Here is a 21114-nt window from a genome sequence, read left to right as displayed (position 1 = left end):
AGGTCTGAGATTTGGAAAGAAACAATTGCTAATAAGGATGAGTGAGAAGGATGGTAAGATAGCTACTGCATGTCTACTGACAACACACACAAATAGGCATAGGAAGAGTTTAGCTACCATTATTATTTTCAAAATACAATTAATTTTGTTCTTCTAGCTATAAGAGTTTTACTCTTAAGAATTATGCGTGTTATGGTATCAGTGTAGAGTAAATGGAAGTGGCAACTTGCAATGTTGGGCCCCAGAGACAAAGCAGCTCTGAAAGAGAAGCCTAGCTGGCTTGATGCTTACGCACAAGCTCCTTCATTATGAGGAAGGTTACATCCCATGACCTCAGGATTCCTGTTTCCACAAAATTAGTTTTCAGACACCTTCAAATAAAGATGTCTTTCTGACTTTGGAAGTTACCCACTTGCTAATGCTAGTTTATTTGATTCCTTGAGAAAAAAATTTGCTGGTTTTCTTAAAGTCATCTCTATTGCTTTTAATTCCTAGACATAAATAGCTCTAGTGTTTTCCCTGGATGTCAGGTGGTGTCTGTGTCATGAACATCAGCATCTTCAATGTCACCATCATCATCACCATCATTGCCAGCATCAAATTTGGGGAATCCTTTATGAAATGTTTTTTTAAACATGATCAGATATAACAAAGATATCTGTATAAGAATACTGATACCACTGAGTCGGGCATCCCAGTATAACTGAGAAACTGAATTCCAACCCAAATGCGGTCAGTGTCAACTCTTTATGAGAGTATAGCCATCCAAATGCTCTTTCTCACTTATAGACATGGAAAGGCTAAACTGCAGCCAATGTAGATAAAGAAAGATAATCATTCTTCTAAATATATACCAATGTAGCTTAACTGAAAGAGGTTAATGACTCTCCTATATATTTTTATTACCAGGTTTTTTTCTCTTTCACTTAAAGACAAGATTGTACCAGGAAGCCTAAACAGATAACCTTAATATCATCTCTCTACCAATTTTCCTTTAAGGTTTGATTAAAAACATTTATTAAATTTAATATTTTAAAGCATTAAAATTTCTGATATTTTAATGCAATGAACATTAAAAATGAATATCTCAATTGGTATCTTAGGTATTTAAGTTGTAAGTTATTTCTTTGCTATACATGTGTGTTTATATATTAACATAATTTGAAAGTTTGCAAAGACTAGGTAAATGGGTTTGGAAATTCACAAAAGGCTTTTTGTTGTAGACTTCATTTCAAGAAAAAAATTATTTCTGAAAATATCATAAGAATATTCTTATAACCCTATTTTACTGATAATGAATCTTTAAAGCATATTCCTGAAAAGAGCATCAGTACTTGTGTTCAGTGAAAGTATGATATTTGTAAAACTATATAAAGGCTAAAAGTTTTTAACACTGAAACAAGAAAGAAAAAAAAAAACATGAGATAAAAGTATATCCATAGAGAGGGTACCTCAGCGGTGCAGTCGGTTAAGTGACCAACTCTTGATTTTGGCTTAGGTCATGATCTCAGGGTTGTGAGATCAAGCCCTGAGAGGGGCTCCCCACTCAGCAAGGAGTCTGATTTCCCTCTGCCTCTGCCCCTCCCATCCCCATGCTTTCTCCCTCTCTCTAAAATAAATAAATAAATAAATCTTATATATATATATATAGGCTAATATATAATATATATAATATATATATAATATAATATATAGGCATATATATATATATATATATATATATATATATATATATATCCATAGAGAAAATACTGGAGACTTGTTACAGGATATTAAGGTTTGTCTTTGTAGGTTGAACTTTGGCATTTTTTCCTTTGTTTTCCTAAAATTCTATAGTTCTCATGAGTCATATGCGTTATTTTTATAAGAGAAAAAGAAACTTGCTAAAATTACAGTGGTTAATATTTATGGAGAGGAAGGAGTTTCTCTTCTATTTAAGCATTAATTCTGAGCATGAATTGTTGTCAAAGTAAATCTCACATGTTAATAAAAAGACCATTAATTAAACAACCATTAATAAAAAGATCATTAAGTAAAAGATTATATATAATATATGGATGGAACTGGATTCATGATGCATTTTATCTTTTTAGCAGTACAAGAGAGTAATCTAGAATATGTTTTAATAATCTACAGTCAGATCAAATCACAAATCAAACATAAATGCAATTGAGTGTCAGATTTTGGCATTGACCATAGGTAAACTAGATGTATTTCCAGGAATGCAAGCATTCATATTGAGGGAAATGGTTTCATCTGCTACAGAATTTAATGATCCAACTATTAAGGACCTTAAAATAAGGGTAGCAGTAATTACATACTGCGAGTTTATCACATGTTTAGTGCTTTATGAGAACAATCTATAAGACATAAAATTACACCCCAGTTTACCTATAAAAAGTCTGGAGAGGTTAAACAAATTCCCAGTGAGTGACAGATGTATGATTTCATGACACAACCTAGATTATGCCTTTAAACATTTTGTTAAACTGGATTGTATTGACTCAACAATCTTTATATTCATTATTAATGTTGCTTTCTAATTATTTGGTCTTTATTTAATTGTTTCTGTAATAAATTAAAATGAAGCATAAACTCATAGTGTTCTGAAAACAGTCAAGGGACCTACAAAGCAAGCTAATTTATTGTGTTACCTCTAATTAGCTGTAATTACAATATTTAATAAAGGAAACACCTACCTTTAGAGATAATCAAATCTTTTCATTGAACTCCACTAGTGCTATGGTATATACAATAGGCTAATAACAATCAAAAGTATTATTCAAATGCCGTCAGGAAAAATAAATTGCAATTTATTGCCAACCCTGAACTATTCTTCCACTAAAACAGATTTAATATGGAAACTGGTAGAAGAAAGATAAATTATGTAATCATTCATAATTTAATTCCAATTACGGTAGCATATCTTTTTCCTATAGGACACACTCACTCATGTACGTGCATACACACGCAGACACATTCACTCATCTGGAAATTTCTTTACTTTTGAAACTGTTAAGGAATTTCTCTGAATACAGGAGGTCAATGAAAGTGCTCACCAGTATGCATGACACATTTACCAACTGCCTCAGTCAATAATATCACAACAAAAAGAACTTGGAATAATTTCAGAATCTGACTTCACGCCTAAGACATTTAGCATTAATGTCTAATCAAGTCATATTATCAAAAGCAATATTTTTGAGGAATCTATTATATTCAGTTTGCAATTATCAACACCTATGAATAAGCTCTAAAGTTTATTTTGTCCTTTTTCCAATCTGTGTCAGGGTAGGGAAAGGGTATAAAAGAAAGGATGCTTTATGAGTTATGTTTCCTACTTGTGGATATGTGTGATGTAGTAATAAGGTCATTGACAATAGAAGGGCTGATGATCCTACATTTTGCTTGCTGCCAAGGGGGAAAAACTGTTCTGTTTTTGTCTTTAAATGAAAGTCTAAACATCAAAGATGGCAGCAGCAGTAAGTAATAGTAAACCTCATTTTGCTTTATGGTATAATGAAAGAACCAACTTAACTACCATATGATGTCTTTAATCAGCTCTTAATATCAAAGAACAAAGTGCTATTATTGCCATTAGCACTTTTGGAAAAGAAACAGGAAAACAAATGAACGAAAGAATATTCAGCTGACCAAAGATGTTAATTACTTTAAAGTGCATTTGCAAAAATAAAAAATAGCTCCTCCCCCAAAAAAGGCATAATGGTGCATGAAAAATCAAGAACATTAACTGCCAAGGGTATTCTGGATTAAGTACAAGTTTCACAATATTCAGTCTGTAAAAGATAATTGTTTTTGTTGATACCCTAAAGTTGGATTCCCCCTACCCCCCAAAAAAAAAAACTCACTATGCATGATTAATAGATACTTCTTAGCCACAATGCCAATTAAGATAATTTTCTCAAAGAATTTACAAAGCAGAGAAACTGGGTTTTTGTTTGTACATTTGTTTTAGAAATACCAAATGTTGCTTTTATGTCACAATTTCTATAGAAGAGGAATTTTCATTTTAATTTTTATCTGAGAAATAAAACATCACAAGTTTTAAGTAAGAATTTTTATATTTATCTAAGCCTACATTTTCATATACAAAAAAATATGCCTTTCTCAAATCCCATTCAAATTGTTGCCTAACCAGTGGCTATAAACTCATAGTGACAACTATTATCCATTATCCAGTACTTGACATGCCAGCTCAACATTGCTATATTAACAGACTTTTCGAGTTTTCTCACTCCCTGTGGGGCCCTCTCTCCTAAGATTGATGAGGTGCAATGTGGTGTTTGAGTTGCCATGCTGACTTGACAAACAGCAAGAGTGGTCCCTGCACAGAGTGGAGGAGGGAAGGCAAAAGAGAGACAGAACCACAGTGTATCCTGGAATGACAACAGCCTCATGCACTTGTCTTTCAAGGCAATTAAAACATTGTTTCTCAGATTTTACAGTTCAGTCAAACACAAAACTTCTTTCTTCTATTAAAGTCCCCCAAAGCTTCACTGGTACATATTGAAAATTAGAGAGGGATTCAACTTTTGTCCCTCAGACATTTTAGAGAAGCTAAGATAAAAGTTGCTTCTCTTTCCAAGTTTAAATACGTTAAAACTCTAATCACTTCTTATAATCCCCCAAATGGTGTTATCACTTACTTTTTAACTATTGAATTCACTCTGGCAGAGCTAAGGTAATAAAACCCATCATAGTCTAATTTTCAGACAGCTTGATAGAACCAATGTTCTTAGTATAGATAAAGTGTAATGAAGCACTTTCTTTCCCATAGGAAAGTCTTCGACTCATATGCTTTGATGCCAGCTAGCCTTCACATCTGCTGTTTCACCATTGATAGCTGTAACTTGGCATGCTAAACTAGTGTCTGATGAAGCAGCTTTACTCAAAGGCACCATTTTATTTCTTGCAATGGGAACATAGTAAAATGGTGTTGGTTTCCTGTAGGCCTTATGCAAATCCCTGTAATAAACATAGGATCAGGCCTCACATACAATAAATTGTGTGTTAGATGAGAATGGGGGAGGGAGATAATCTCCTTGGGTGAAAATAACCCCCTTACTATGCCAATAAATTTTAAAATGCATTATAAAGAATTATTTTAAGCATTCATTTCAAGATTAAGATACTAAAAAAATATATAATAATTTTTAAATGCCAACCTTATTTTATTAAATAAAATATTGCTACTTAACTTAATGTCAACATTAATCCATTACCCATAACCAATATCTTAAAACCATTAACGAAGAAAAAAAAAATATTTGGGAGGAAAAGAGAAATGGTACGGCTACAAAAATCTTTGCTGAGATATTTCTTTAAGATTTCTAGAAAAGCTGTTTAATTAAAAATGAAGAAAACATCAACTTGGACAGATGAAAATTTCAGGAACAGTATTAATCACTAATCTAAACTGACTTGCCCAGATACACTGGTGTTCAATCACATAAAGATTTCAGGTTTTGTTTTATTCATTTAAGCATGCAGAAAAATCAAAACAATAAACCAGATTATACACAAACTTGAAACATGAAATAAAAAATTCAAAATAAAGTTTCTATTGATACTACATAATCATTGAGTTATTACTTTATTAGTAACTTTCAAGCAAGTTAGCAAGAATAGTTTTTGGCTTGGAAGCTCAAGTATATCTGGTTTTCCTTTACCCACATTAGAGCAGAATGCCATGTTTGAGGAACATTTGGTTTCAGCTTGGATATGCAAAGGGATAATGAGGAATTCCAAAGTAAGCACACAAAAAATATATCAATTTCAATTGTGTGATAATTTGTCCCCATCAGTTAATATAAGTGCATTTTTTTATTCCAAAGTAATACAAAAAAAGGTATCAATTACAATTGTGTGATAATTTGTCCCTATCAGTTAATATAAGTGCATTTTTTTTCCATAAGGAAAGAGTAGCGGTAGTTCACAAAATATTATAGAATAGTACACTAAGCTCAGGAAACAAAACTACATGAGCCCAAATCTTGAACTGCTGGGCGGAATCTAACTCGATATATAACTATAGAGTAAGGTACTTCATTTCTTCTTAATCTGGTCCCCATAATGTAAACACAAAAGTCACATGTACAATCCTTCCAAGACTTTAATATGCCTGCTTATGGGTCTCTAATTTCTCCTCCCTCCCCCATGGTAGAATAACCTGCAATAAAGGCTTACAAAGAAAAGTATCCAGTCCCTAGATCCCGTAGAATATACATTTTCTCAACTTTTACTCAAAGACACAAACAAAAGTCAGGTTTTACCCTCCTTCTCCATAATTCCCAGAGAAAGGAGAAAGCTCCAGTTGTTTTCATCCTACTACATGGCAATTCTCATGCCCACCAACTGGAAACTTCCAGGAATGGTGTCAGAAATGAAGACGTAATTAGATTATTTACTCTCAGCAGATCTCTTTTGAAAAAGGCTTTAAACACAACCCAGGTAAACAATCTGAAAGGAGTAAGAGTATCGTCAACAGATTTATCATCATTTCACTCTTCTGTCTGATATTTTGTGAGGTCTGGGTTTCAGAAAGAAGAATGCCCAAATTAATATGAAACGAACAGAAGCAAATACAAACAGTTAGTTATTAACTACTGATGCCAATAATGAAGGGATTATTTATATTTCAAATTAATTTAACTCTTCCTGCACATTGGAATCACCAGAAGAGGTTATAAAAAACCCAGATGTCCAGAATCCCACCTGAAGATATTTTTAATTACTTAGCCTAGAGAGGGAACTGAGCCTCCGTAGTCTCAAAAAGTCCCCAAATGATTCTAATGTTCTAATGTACAGACAGGTTGAGACTACTAATTTAAACAAATGGATATTTTAAAGATTTTTAAAACTTAGTGAATGATATACCCAAATAAGACAAAATAATGGGTCCATCCCTTGAAAAAGAAAATTGATGTAAAAATCAAGGCTATCTTCTTACTTGCCAGAGTAATGTGATTGCCTATCACAGGTAAGAGCATATTCCCATGTAGCATCCATGCCATCCAGTCCCACTGGTTGCAGCACACCTACATCTACCGTTTTGATGGATAAAACACTGGCCCCATAAGCTGAAGTAGTGCTTTAATGGGGGATCCTGATAAAATAGTATCACGAACTTTGCTGGGCTATGATCCAGAATTTATGATGTATACTTAGGGAGGTACGACCTATCAACAAATAAAAAACTTTAGTCACATAATTTTGATGCCTATATGCATAGGCTCATAACAATACTCTGTTTTTAAACTAGTTTTTAGGCACAGAGACAATATCCCCCAGATGAGACCCAAAGCTGAAATTTGAGATCTAAATTATTGAGGAGAAAAGGGCAGTGTCATTACTAAGCATAAATTGACCCCAAATAAATAAAAATGACTTGAAAGCAAAACTTTGTGGCAAGTTAGACACGGCAACTCTTATACAAGCAAGTAATTAAGAAAGAATCCCTGTGCTTACTGAGGTAGCATAATGATTTCGAATTATTATATTGTCAAAGAATCCCTCCCGGATATGTGGTGGAAAATGATTAGAAACATATAATAGTAAATTGTGTACACGATGAAAGACATACCCAATTAGTATCCATGAGCAGAGAGTTTATGAACACTTTCTTTGTGATGACCATACTTAACTGGGAATTTGCTACATAGAATATGAAAGGCATTTAAAGAATAAGTTCTGGAGATCTAATGTACATCATTATGATTATAGTAATAAACTTTAAAGTCACTGAGAGACTAGATTTTAATTGTTCTCACTACAAAAAGGAAATGATAATTATGTGATGTGATGGAGGGGTTAGCTAATGTTATATAATCATATTACAATATATAAACTAATCAATTCAACATGTACCCCTTAAACTTACACAAGTTGATGTCAATTATATCTCAATAAAAAAATAAAGTGAATTCAAAAGTCATTTCAGATTATCTTTCCCATCTTTGCAAACTGCTTTAGGTCAATTTTATGCATACACAAATTCAAAATGTTTTACCACCAATATAGTAAGAGGAAACTAAACACTCATCTATTTTCAATGTGAAAAGTAACTATAGATGCCACTTTGAAAATTTACTTCTCCAATGTGTAAATCTCTTTATAGTAAATATATTATACTTTCATGACTAACCGCTGCTCTAAATAAAAACAACAAACAAAAATTATGTTTTGCAGAAATAAAGAAAAATATGAGAAATGTCTAATGAATGGTATATGTTTCTAAATCCATTTATTAAGTATATGCAGTAAACTGCCATTTTTTAGCATTCTATCTCTCAAGTCAAAAATTACTTATGTTCTTTTGGCATTTAAGAAGCAAAAATCACTCAAGCTCTCAAAAAATCATTACAGGCATGCCACACAAGCAATTCAGGCTTAAAAACCTATACTGTCACCCTAGCATAATTTAATTTTAGAAGACCATTGAACTGATAAGCTCAGAATAAGTAGCAGATCATAAAGAACACGTGACAGCTATAACTGCCCCAGTGGCTTACAGCAAATGTTTTAGAAATTTAATATGATCAAACAGTTGAGGTCATGTGGGTTAGCCAAAATGACTACTGCACTTAGCCCTTCTGAGTAAGGATGGTTAGGCCATGATATCTTTAGCTATTACTTTTATTGTTGATACTATGAGTCCCTTGGTTATTGCTTTCATAATTAATAGGTCACTTGACCTCTCCATGGCCCAGTTTCCTCATCTGTTAAATGAGAATAATGATAATTGCTTCCTACCTTCCTTAGGGGTTGAGGTAAAGATTAATGAGCTGGCATTTAGAATGTACTTTGAGTTCTCCTAAAGAGGGAGACTATGCACAAAGAAAACCAAAACAAAACACTCTCTCTGGCTAATTACAAAAAGCTAAAACTTTCCCTCCAGATGGATTAATCCACTTGCTTGCATTCCTAACACTATAACCTCTACTTCCAAATAAACTGACATTTAACCCAAAGTTAAAATGGAAGTGCCATAGACAGCTACATATTTTGAAAAAACTTATTTAGTTCTCTACAGATTAGCAAACTTCAGAAGATAATCACACATTCTCCCTAAAACCCTTTGTCATGGGTTTTCCATTACTGAATGCAGTACTCACTGTGCCAAGGGACTACTGTACAGAATTGGTAAAAAAAAAAAAAAAAAAAAAGTGAGTTGCTGCCATAAAGAGAAACTAAATATGTGACACTGATTTAGGGTCACATAGTAGATTGCAATGAAATTATTAGAAGAAATTGGGGAAATGGGATTCTGTAAATATAGGGGGAAATAATATTTTTAAAGTGTGCCTTAGAGTAAGTTGGAAGATTGAAATGCACTAATAATATTTTGGACTTGGCCAAAGAAATTCTAGACAAAATGACAAAATATTCAAGGTATCGGCTAGTTACTTTTAGCTACATAAGATAAGGTGGTACAAGAAAGACATAGAATATTAACAATCATAAGAAGAACAACAAAGCGAAGGAGGTGGAGAAATAATTTAAAAGAACTGGGCTGTTTGCAAACAGTACCTAGAGGTGTTACAGTAGAGTTAGAATTTGCATGGTTGGGTAATTTTAAGTGTTCCTAATTTTCAATGCCTCAAGTCAGTAAAAGTTCTCTAGATTGTTTCAACATGGCACCAGTCTTGAATTAAAGAACAAATTAAGCATATTGCTTGAGGTGGTTTGTTAAGACCTCTGAAAAAGTTAAGGCCATTCCTTGTAGATTTTTCCTCCAGTAAAGAGCTTCTACCCATAGCAACAATCAGTCTAGAGAGAGGCACATTTTAAAAAGAACTGTGGGTGTAGTTTTTAGATTATAAATGGACTCAACTGGATATATTTAAAGACCACGAATGTTTAGCAGAAATGATATTGGCAAAAGCACTGTCATCCTGGTGTAAAATAATTTAATTTTAGAAGACCAATGAACTGATAAACTCAGAATAAGGAGCAGATCATAAAGAACACGTGACAGCTATATCTGCCCCAATGGCATAAACCAGATGTTTTAGAAATTTAATATGATCAAATAGTTGAGGTCATGTGGGTTAGCCAAAATGACTACTGCACTTAGCCCTTCTGAGTAAGGATGGTTATGCCATGATATCTTTAGCTGTTACTTTTATTGTTGATACTACAAATCCCTTGGTTATTGCTTTCATAATTTTGTTCAAAATGTACTAAAGTCTCTGGGCTTCCAAGTTTCCAGAAATAGGACTGCTGACTTGCAAGCTAAATAAAGCTTTATATTACATGTTGCTAAGAGTTTTTCATTGTGTGTTAAGCAACATCGTTGTGGCTATCAGTAACTAATAAAGTCCAAACCATATGCAAAGCCTATGCAGGGAATTAGAGATCCAAGTGTGAATGGTACAGGTTCAATCCCTGCCTCCCTACTAGTGTAGGAAAAAATGAACCAAGCAGACAGCTTCAGTTGAAAATTTAATGAGAACTGAAGTAAAAAGTGCTCAGAGAACAGAAAGGAGGATTATCTTACCCGAACTAGGTAGATTCGGATATGGGAAGGATCAGGAAAATTTGCCTGAGATAAGTGAAGTATAAATTAGGATTTAAGGAATAAAGAGAATATAACCAATTATGTTGATAGGAAGGGACAAGGACGGAAAAAGATGCATAACAGGCATTGGAGAAGCAGGCGCATGACGTGCTTGTGGCACAACCTGGGGCTAACAACTCAACAGTTCGGCTCTAGTTTCAAGTGTGAGGGTAGGTGGCTATGAAATAGAAGTCAGCTCATGAGATGTCTTGTAAACACACCAAGGAGCTAGGCTTATATCCTAAAGCAAAGGGGAGAGGGTAATTTTGGAGGACTTTAAGTCACTCCGGTAGCACCAGAGAGAACAATAGGGACAAATTTGGGAAAAAGAAAAGTTAAATAGTTCTACAAGACCCTGGTCAGAGATGACACTAATCTTCTGAATCAGGACAGCAGTAAAGGAAATAGATACGGAAGATAGAATAGACAGGTGTAGGGATGTGCCTGGAGATGTAGGATGTATGTCTAAGATTTAACACAATTCTTACCACATAAGAGATGATCAGTAAGTATTTCTTGAATAAAAACTTGGTATTTTACAAATGAACAACCATATGATGTAACTGAGAACATAAGATGCGTGGCAACACTGGCTAACGTAGGACTTCGTGATCATTGGGTTAAAAGAAAGTTAAAATTAAAGATAAACAATTTTATATTAAATATTTTTATAGTTCCCTTTACCTATGACTTGAATAAATTCTCCAAATAATTGCTACATGTACCTCAATATACCATTTCAAAATACACAGTCTAGAAAAGAGCTTTCATAGTTTCTTTTTATTTCACTTATAAATTACATCTTCTTCACGACAATAATCAGAAGACTGAAGAAATTTCAATTAGATAAACATGATGTGATCGCTTTTAAAATCTATTTTGAAATAATTTATCCTACTGTGGGTCATAGAAACATAATTGACTTGACAATGTTTAAAATCATCCTAAATTCTGCATATTTTTAATTAGCCATGTATTCTACTAATGCTAATATATAACATCTGTCAAGCTTTAACTAGATGGTTAGCATATCATGTAGAGCTCTCATTTAATATTCAAAAAATACTGTGAGAACGGTCCTGTTAGTCATTCCAATTTAGAGATGAGGAGTCAGAGGTTTACAAAGAACAGTATCTTACCAAAACACTGCCAATAGGTGGTGGAGCCAGGAATTAAGCCCCAGTTCTTATGATTCCACAGTTTTTTTCATTAGTAACAACTATTCTAAATTGTAGCCTCTATGGTTTTAGAAGTATTAAGTGATTTACATTAGCTATTTGCTACTATTTAAACATCCTTTAAATATGTGGCAGAACTTTTTTTTAATAACCGTAAAAGAGAACATGTAACTCCTTTGATATCACCTTTTTTGGAAGAACAGACTGAGTACATGCAACAAGCCAGAGATTCAGGTAGACCAAACCCAGAGACAGAATTTGTAGAAATTGGAAAACCTGAGTCATGGGCTGATTCAGCATCATTTTGTAAAACATATGACTCACTTTGAAAATCCAGAGTTTCTCAAAAGAAACTATCACACTTATAGGCTCTAGCTGAGTTATTTTTGAACATGTAATCTATATGTATTCATTCTTCTAATCTTTATACTTCAGGGAGAAAAGAATGTGCTTGTTACTTGGTAATATTCTGTATAGCGTTCAGCCCTTGGGTGAGATTTCAGCTGTACTACACCATGTTCCCAGATTTCCAAGAAGGAGGTTTTGACAACTCCTTTATTGTTTTTCAATAAAATCCCTGGGCCTTCGGTTAGTTTATCATTTAAATATGATTAAGAACCTATTGGTGATATTATACAGTTTAAAATTTTTTACATGGACTAACGCCGAAGAATTACCAACCTGCTCAATTTTGAATTATTTTACCAGTCATGGCTTTACATTTATCCTTGGGAAGAATGTATGTGGAGTGTAATGTATATAAAAGAAAAGAAGAAAGAACTCTTCTGGAAGACAATATACATGTAAGCTCTATAAACAAAGTCAAGCATGTTCTTTGGAAAAATAATTATTTAACGTCGTGGAATAGCATGACTCTGGGTTTTTGCAATACTGAGGACTTACCCCTTTAAGACCCAGGTATCTCGAGCCAGCTCTTCTTGCTTGTAGTAACAAAACTATACTATTTTTAAAAATAATTTTCTGGAACTGAGCATTCCGGAACAGTTAACTAACAGCAGGGTCTTGTTAAATTTGTAAAAACAAGATGGAAATTCCTTTAGAAATCGAAGCCTTAAGGGTGCTTCCTAGAGTGTTTGTATGCATTGCTGTTAATTAAGAAATAAAAGAACGGTATCAAATGTAAAAAGAATACACACACTACTCCCTGGTTCATTGCAGAGTTGCAAAACAAGCATGCAATTACTTCAATTCCAGATTGCTAGGGAATTTTTTTTTTTAATTTTATACCCATGGCTGGTATAAGTGTATAGCTTAAAAAGCTAAAATATGAGGCTGAAATTAATATCATTGAGGGGTACACTAAAATAACTAAAGAAAAATCAACATCTAATGATTCTTTTAAAAATCTTTTTTTTCTAATTTCAACAGTAAGAATTCAGTATGTGATCAAGTTATCAACATAAGGTAGTTGTCAACTTCGTGATTATCACTGTGTGATTTTTATTGTGACTAGTGTAGATTCCAGAAGGCCTTAATTCTACAGAAAGAAAATCTGTGCTGTTGGAAACAGAAAATTGTTCTATGTCAACTTTCTCTAGGTGCTGGAGGTAACCCTGCATGTGAGAGCGAAAACAAGAGATGAAAGAGGGAGAAGAAAAGTCAGTAGCAAGAAGATGTGAAAGTAGGGAAAAATGACGCTAACGCTGCAGAGTAATTGAACTAAAAAAAATTAAAACTAAAAAATTTAAAAAGGAAAGAAGAGAAAATTGAAAAGACTGAAAAGACAAAAAAGGGAGAAAGTAAGCCTAAAGATAAGAAAAAATTTTTTTTCAAATTGATTTTCCAGAGATAAACCTTGTTCATAGTATAAAAGAGCTTCGAAACTTAAGATATTTGAGTCTTCCGGAAAATAATAACTAAATGAAAACTCTGATGTATTTTTGAAACAGAATTACCCAACTTCTGGTATCAAATTACTTGCTTTGGGCACTTTGTGTTATTTTACAAACTCTTCTTCAAAAGTCTCAATACTGTAATAATTTTAATGCAACATATATTCACTCCCTGCAAAGTTATTGACACTGGCAACGTGCATTTAGCATTTTCAACAGTTGATTTCCTTTTGAAAACAAAAAAGCTATATAAGAAAAGATATCTCTATAAATTCTAAGTATCCAATTGGGGAAAAATGGATCAATTCCAATTAATATAGTCAAATAGCATTATACTGATCATAATACTTGGCTCATATTTGGTTATTCAATAAATGTGATTAAATAATAATGATTTTCCATCTAAGTGTAAAATATACATTCAACTTCTCATCTAGCCATTTGAGAAATTCACTTTGAAAATAATTAAATGTTAAGAATTACATAGATTTAACACTCAATCTATATCATTCTTTGGATGCTCAGTGTCCTCCAGAACTCTAAAATAAAAGCTGATTTAGTTTTGTAAAAATTTTTACAATGAAAACTACATAATTAGTTGGCAAAGTTGCTGTTTTAAGTCACATAAAACCCAGTTCCATGATTGTTGATTTAGTCCTCCGTGTGTCCAACTAAACTATAATCTCCTTGAAAGTGAGAAGTAGATGTTATTTGCTCTAGATTACCAATGTGTAGTGCAATTTTGGTACTCAATAGGTACTTGATGAATGTTTGATGAAAGAATTTATTTTATAGCTTGAGTCAATTATTAAAAAAAAAAAACTCTACCATTTCTGCATACTTAAACTGTCAATTCCATTTGTATGAGCAGTGAAGGAAAATCTCAATGCTTAAAATTTTTGCCCAACCCACAAAGAATTTAAAAAGACTTGGTAAAATATAAAAAGACTTATGCAGTGAGACTGACTCCCTAAAGTGAAATTTCCCCATTTAAACTACTTTGGCCCAGTGAGATCGGCTGGAGTAAGAAGAAAGGGATATTAAGGAGGAGGGGAAGGCGCTCCATATGCCTGGAATTGGTTACAAGCACACTTTCCAGTTAAGTGTCCCTCAGGGCTGTCCCTCTGGAAACCATTGATAGTTCAGTGGCAGATGGACTCTGTGCCTTACAGAATATTAGGCAGATGAATATATGGATAACAAGAATTTTTCTGCTTGTTTCTATCATTTATTTTCCTTCTATTCCACAGGCTTCTGGACAAGTAAAACTTGTCTCACCTTAACAGAAAGAAATGTATGTATGAGAAATATTCTTGCATATAATCATTCTTTTCTTCTGGAATAGCTAAGCCTTGTGGAGTCTGAATCTACTACTATTTAATAAACATATATTAGTACATATATTAATATACAACTAATACACTATCTTAATATACTCATATTATGTATTAATATATTATATTTATATATACTAATAAGCATTTATATATACACATATATATTTACAGTCAAAGATAAAACCTTGTTGAGAAAAAAAAAATGTTACCTGTGGGCAGATTTTCCTTCGAACAAAAAGGGAATCCTTATAAAGCAAAAACTCCTTGCCATTTGCAAGTATTCAAATGTCTTGCCTTGATGACCACGTATTTAGTTTTACACCTCTCCAACCCCTGAGGCAAACACTATTGATTATCCTGCACAAATAACAGTGTTGCTACACACTCACATTCATTAAGAGAGAAAGGTTTATTTGCACTCTATCATTTAAATATGTAAATTGTAGATAATCGGAACGACTTACCTTGAAAAAAGTCATGGTTGCACCGTCCTCCACCGCACCGTACTCTATCTTGGTTTGTTTAGCTAAATCATCAGCAGAGTCAATAGGGGATTCCATGCGCTCCACTGTCAGAAAGGCGGCTAAGTTAGCAGTATACGAAGAAATGATGATAAGTGTGAAAAACCACCAAATGCCTCCCACTATCCTGGTGGAGAGCGCTTTGGGCATGAGCTCAGAACCTAACAGAGATGGGGGGGGGGAGGCGAAACGAATACAGAGAATTCGATCAGCAGTCAGATACTTTTGGTCACAGTGGCAGAATGGAATCACTGTGTAGTAAAAGCTTAAATCATAGGTTCACATATTGCTATAGTAAGCAAGCAACAACCGTTAGGAAAGCACAGGCTAATTTCAGATAATAAACCATCTCTTAGGACACTTTAGTATAGTGGCAGGAGACTCAAGTTCTACCTGAGACAGTATAAATTAATTAGTAATAACATTTATAAAAATAACATTAGAAGGAAGAAAAAAGCTCTCTAGTTTAGAAACTACTTGTACAGTTTTTCATATTCTTGTTAGTTACTTTAGTTTTAGAAGAAATGATTTAACATGTTCAGATCAGTTTCTTAACAAGCTTTATGTAAAGTTTCATTTTTCATGTGTATGAAAGCTCCTAAATTTTGTCTATCTTGCCATTTAAAAAAGTTATGTTTTATAAAAATACATTTCAATTACCTACATTCCTTGAGATATGGGGTTTTAGTCCAGGTTTGTTTTAAAATAAGGTAGTAAATTTTTTCGTTTTGTATAAACAAATGTCTCCGATCACTATAGTTAGCCTCAATGAGAAGAATCAGAGTAAGAATAAATAAATTGTCACAAATTTATTTTTACATATATATGAGTATTTCATAAATATATTACAAACATGGCTGGAGTTGCCTGCTCATGGTATTAATAAGAGAATGGGATCCAAGAATTATATTTTACTTTTGATTATTATAAATTTTAATTAACTTAGATTATAAAATAAAATCCTAACAATTTAAAAATCAAGTCTTACAGATTTACCACATTGTTTACCTTAAACACACTATTTATAAGCCTTAATGTTGAAATGAATACATATCAGCATATGTGATTTTTTATGAAAGTATACTAAATTAATGGATATATGTAATATATTACAATACACTTTTAATCATTTTGAATCTATAATCAAGGAAGCATTGGCTACCAGTTACTTAATTTTGAATAGGGTTTAAGTAAAATGGAATGAAGCAAAGATGGACTGCATTTGCAGGTTTGTCTTATAGTCATATCTTTAATATAATCACTGATGCAATAACCTAACACATCTTTAGCCGGAAAGAAAACTACAACCAATCATTCATGTTAACATTGAAGAGAAACGGTATCAGAACTGGAATATATCAAAACAGCCCACCTTACACTGCAGTTCATCTTACTCTTATAATTTCAAACAAGCAAACAAAATTTTAAAAAGCAGACAGACTTGGACATGACAGCCAACTCCAGCTCCAGACTCTTGCCTACCACTCTGTGAGGAAAAAAAACAAAAAAAAAACAAAACAAAACAGGAAAGTACCTTTCTGATGTAGTTGCTCCTAGGCCCTGCCAGACACACTCGAACACTGTAATACTAAAATATTCCCAAGATGGTCAGCAGCAGCTTTGGCTGCCCATTCTACTTTTTTTTTTTTTTTTAACACCACCACCAATAAAGTCAAACAAAACTGGGAAAGAAAAGAACAGTGGAGACATTTGACAAAAATGGCCCAATTACCACAAGTTCATATCTTACCCAAGGACTTAAAGCGAGTACCTCCTAGGCTTGTGAATCAGAGCCTGGTTAGGGGCTGACTGTCATGTACTCAAGGTAACGTCATGTCCAGCACTATATCCCACTAATTCCTGGGGAGCTGGGCATCAGCCAGTTTAGTATGGGTTCCTCTTTCATGTATCCACCAGCCGTGAAGTAGTTATGTGGCAAAGCAAATGTATATTTGAATTTTTCTTTGCTTGGATTACTTATTATCAATTTCAGAGATATCAAATATCTCATTTCTAATTGCTAGACTGTATAGATATCAAGTTAATCTTATCAGTACACAAATCTCAAAAAACTTCAAATATTTTAGAAAATGTAAGTGAAAAAAAAAGAATTTTATTTTTCAGAGTGGTAGCAAACATAATTTTAAAAAAATCTTTGTTATGTTTGGGTGTTTATCATCAGGATAATTTACTCCGGACTATTAAGGTTAGTTATTGGCATGTGACTAGCAGTTTGCCTGGGTGAACTGTATTACCCAGTACTGCTTGTAAGAGATGTCTGTCTCCTATGACAGGCTTTTATTCACTTCTAGTATTTCATAAGAACTCCAGTATTGTCTTCCAAGTGTTAAGTAAGCCTAAGGGGAAAAAAAACATTGGACCCAAAATGTAAGAAAGGGAAAATATAACTATTGACTATTCATTTTATTTAGAAATAGATGCCACAAACTTGGATTAGTTCATGTAAGAGTTCTCTGAATTCTCAAGTTTTAGGTTTAAATATCTATAAAGCTTTATATATGGATGCTCAAATTTTAATTTTTTAAATTCTTTAAAGATTTATTTATTTGAGAGAGCGCGTGTACAGGTGCATGAGTGCGGGAAGGGGTAGGAGGAGAGGTAGAGAAGAAGACTCCCTGCTGAGCGCAGAACCCCTCACGGGGCTGGATCTCACCATGCTGAGATCATGACCTGAGCAGAAATCAAGAGTCCAACGCTTAACTGACTGAGCCACCCAGGCGCCCCAGATGCTCCTATTTTTAAAAGAAAAAATTTATTTCAACTTAGTAGGCCTTGCTTACAACATGTATCTGTTAAATTAATTTTTTGGATATGTAGTTATTTATTCTCACTTTAGGAAATAGTTTATAAATGCAACAGTAATGAATTAATAGATTTATGCATAATATTAAACATGCAAGAACGAAGTACCTTTTTATAAACAGCTTTTTATAATTTAACCATAAATTTTCACTTCTTCAGATCTGTAATTCAATTACCAAAATAATTTTTTCAAAGTGGATAATAAGTATACAACTAAAACTTAAGGTAAACCTTTGTAATAGGTGTGGTAACTCTTATGAAGGAGTATGTTTTTCTCCCTAACGCAGTCATTGTCACTTGATCAAATTTGGGGCATTTTGCTTTATTTGCTAATTTTAAAACTTTAAAACATTACATTTTTAAATGCATAAAATAGTCTTAGATCTTGGCTAACGAAATCTTTTGAGCAGTAGGTCTGAAATATCACTTTATTGAACTTTATTTAAGTATTAAAGGATTAATTAAGAAAAGTAGCAGCAAAAATAAAAATAAATTCAACTTGGGAGAACTGAGACTAAAATGAGGAATTCATAGTTATATATAAACCCTTAAGACATATTGCATATATTATGTCACTTTCTAAGAAGTATAGTCTTTTATTTTTAACATTAATATTATAAATTTTAAATAATTATGAAAGTATTTTTGCATGCACTTCTGACATGCATTATTTTATATTCTTATATGCTATCAGATGCAGCTAATATTTTACTCGTAAAGGAAACTCTAAATGGCTAAATATTTTAATTTTGCAAATTTATACACAGATTTATTAGTCATGCAACACAAATGCATCTAATCATCAAGAATTGATATAAAACAATTTTTTACATCAAAATGAGTCAGGAAACAGGAACATTTCACTGTATTCTTGTCTCAAGGAGATGTAATCTTAGTAGTACTTTAAATGCAGCTACTAGCTAATGGATCAGGTTAGCTTGGTTATCTATGAAATAATGTACCTACTGTGGGTTAAGAAAGAAAAATCAGATGAGTATACTGTATGTGCATTTGCAAAAGCTAGTTATTTTCTCAGAATCTCTCTTGGATGGGATTTGAGAAGGCCTAAATGCATCAGGTAGATGGAGAAGCTGGATTATGGTTACATGCACAGAGGCACCCATGCAAGCGACTTGTGCCAGCGAGAGCTGTCACCCCCAGCAAAGAGTGGGACATGGTGCCCAAGGGAAATAGCAGGCTGAATCGTATACCTTGCTGCATGAGAGCTCCAACTCCAAACCAGAAACTATTTAGCAAGGTAAAATTGTTTTCCACCACGTCTGAGTCGGGATTGCAAGGGTGTGGATTATACCACTCATAGGGGCTAAACCTGTGGTAATTGACAGAAGAAAAGAATATATTTAAATGGCAGTGAGAAGAAATTCTATCCAGCATTTTCGCTGCAAAAGAAACAGAAAGACAGGTAAGATTAAGTAGAAACCACAAATAAGCATTTCTATAGTACAAATTCATATGCACGACAGCAAGTGTGAGGTTTTAAAGATCCCTGTCCTTATCAGCTAATTTCCATACTAAGATGATAAATTGCATTTCTTTACTGTACACTACTTGTGAGAGGAAAATCTGTGTATCAGTAAACCAAGATTATGTTTCAAGAATTAGGTTTTTTTATGTACAGAATAAAAATTAAAAAGTCTAAAAATCATTAAAGAAGAAAACAAACTTAGCTATGAAATAAACATTTTTAAAACTGGAAAAACTGTTAAAGACAGAAGAAACAATATGAAATCAGCTTAAGATTTTTTTATGATATAATAGAAACTACCAAAGTGACAGAGTTTAACACATAATCAGTGAATAATTATATATCTAAGAAAATAGTACTACGGATTTACATCTTTCTGTGTTAACTAACTCAACTCTAAACAGAAAACCGAATCGGAATGAACTGCATTCTAATACATGCTTTTGACATAATTATAGGTTTCAAAGGGTGTGGAAATACGCATGATATTAAAGCAGTGTTGGAAGCAGGAATACATATTGAGGCTGATTGGTTTCCTCTTATTATTTGGTTTCAAGTCTATAATTCATTTGAATCACTGTTTTAAGACAAAGAAAATCAAATCTAATTTTTGAGGCTAGTTCTAGATGGTTTTAGAAATATTGGTAATGTCTCTCAAATAATTCAAACTGAGGAATTGCTAAATCGTACACATTAATTTATTCTAATTATAATCCAGATATATTTATTAATTAATGGTACTATCCAAAAATATCACCACCATAATTAAAAATACTTAGTCTAATTACTCAACTAACAAAATATTTTCCCTAATATCTCAAATTTTAAAGCCACTCTTTTATAAACCAAATTAGTGTGCGTGCCCTTTATGAAAGCATTAAAAAATCTTACATTCAATCAAAGTTATTTGAATAATGTATCTGTCACTTCAGAGAGCCCAATTTTCTTCACAATAATCTTTCTGACATATTAAAATTCAGAGGATCAAACAAACCATTTTCATCTTTCTAATGCAATTTTAGAACACCCCTGTTTTAATAGCCTACCCTTGACAAACAAAGAAATGTTTTGTTTGGTTCTCTAAGTTAAACTGACACACTGAACAGAAAGGTTGATTGGAGAGTAATTAAACGTTCTGATCTGATTTGTTGTGTCTGATACAACAGGAGAGCTAACTTTAGTTGTAGACATTTTATTTTTATTTAAATTCCCCTTATTACTTTTACCCTAGTGAAAATAATTATATACATCTTTAAAAGTATTTCCAGGTATCAGAATGTTAGCCATCAATCTTCACACGTCTTCTATCAAATATTACCCATTTTAATTAACGATCC

The 21114-nt window shown here is 33.0% G+C and overlaps 1 protein-coding gene across 8 annotated transcripts in view; it reads right to left on the bottom strand.

Annotated features, from left to right (window-relative positions):
• Positions 1-21114, bottom strand: part of GRIK2 (glutamate ionotropic receptor kainate type subunit 2) — a 659372-nt gene that overhangs the window by 105804 nt on the left and 532454 nt on the right. For 7 of the 8 annotated variants that reach the window (XM_034670902.1, XM_034670899.1, XM_034670898.1 and 4 more), the window contains 2 exons: positions 19503-19621; positions 15412-15629 (listed from right to left, as the gene is read on the bottom strand). In XM_034670902.1, coding sequence (XP_034526793.1) covers positions 15412-15629; positions 19503-19621 — 337 coding nt within the window. The remainder of the gene's footprint in view (positions 1-15411; positions 15630-19502; positions 19622-21114) is intronic. The other variant, XM_034670905.1, reaches the window with a different exon arrangement.

This window comes from Ailuropoda melanoleuca, chromosome 10 (genome assembly GCF_002007445.2).
Source record: "Ailuropoda melanoleuca isolate Jingjing chromosome 10, ASM200744v2, whole genome shotgun sequence".
Taxonomy (NCBI): Eukaryota; Metazoa; Chordata; class Mammalia; order Carnivora; family Ursidae; genus Ailuropoda; species Ailuropoda melanoleuca.
The sequence above is the reverse complement of the archived record's forward strand: the minus strand, read 5'-3'. Positions and strand labels throughout refer to the sequence as shown.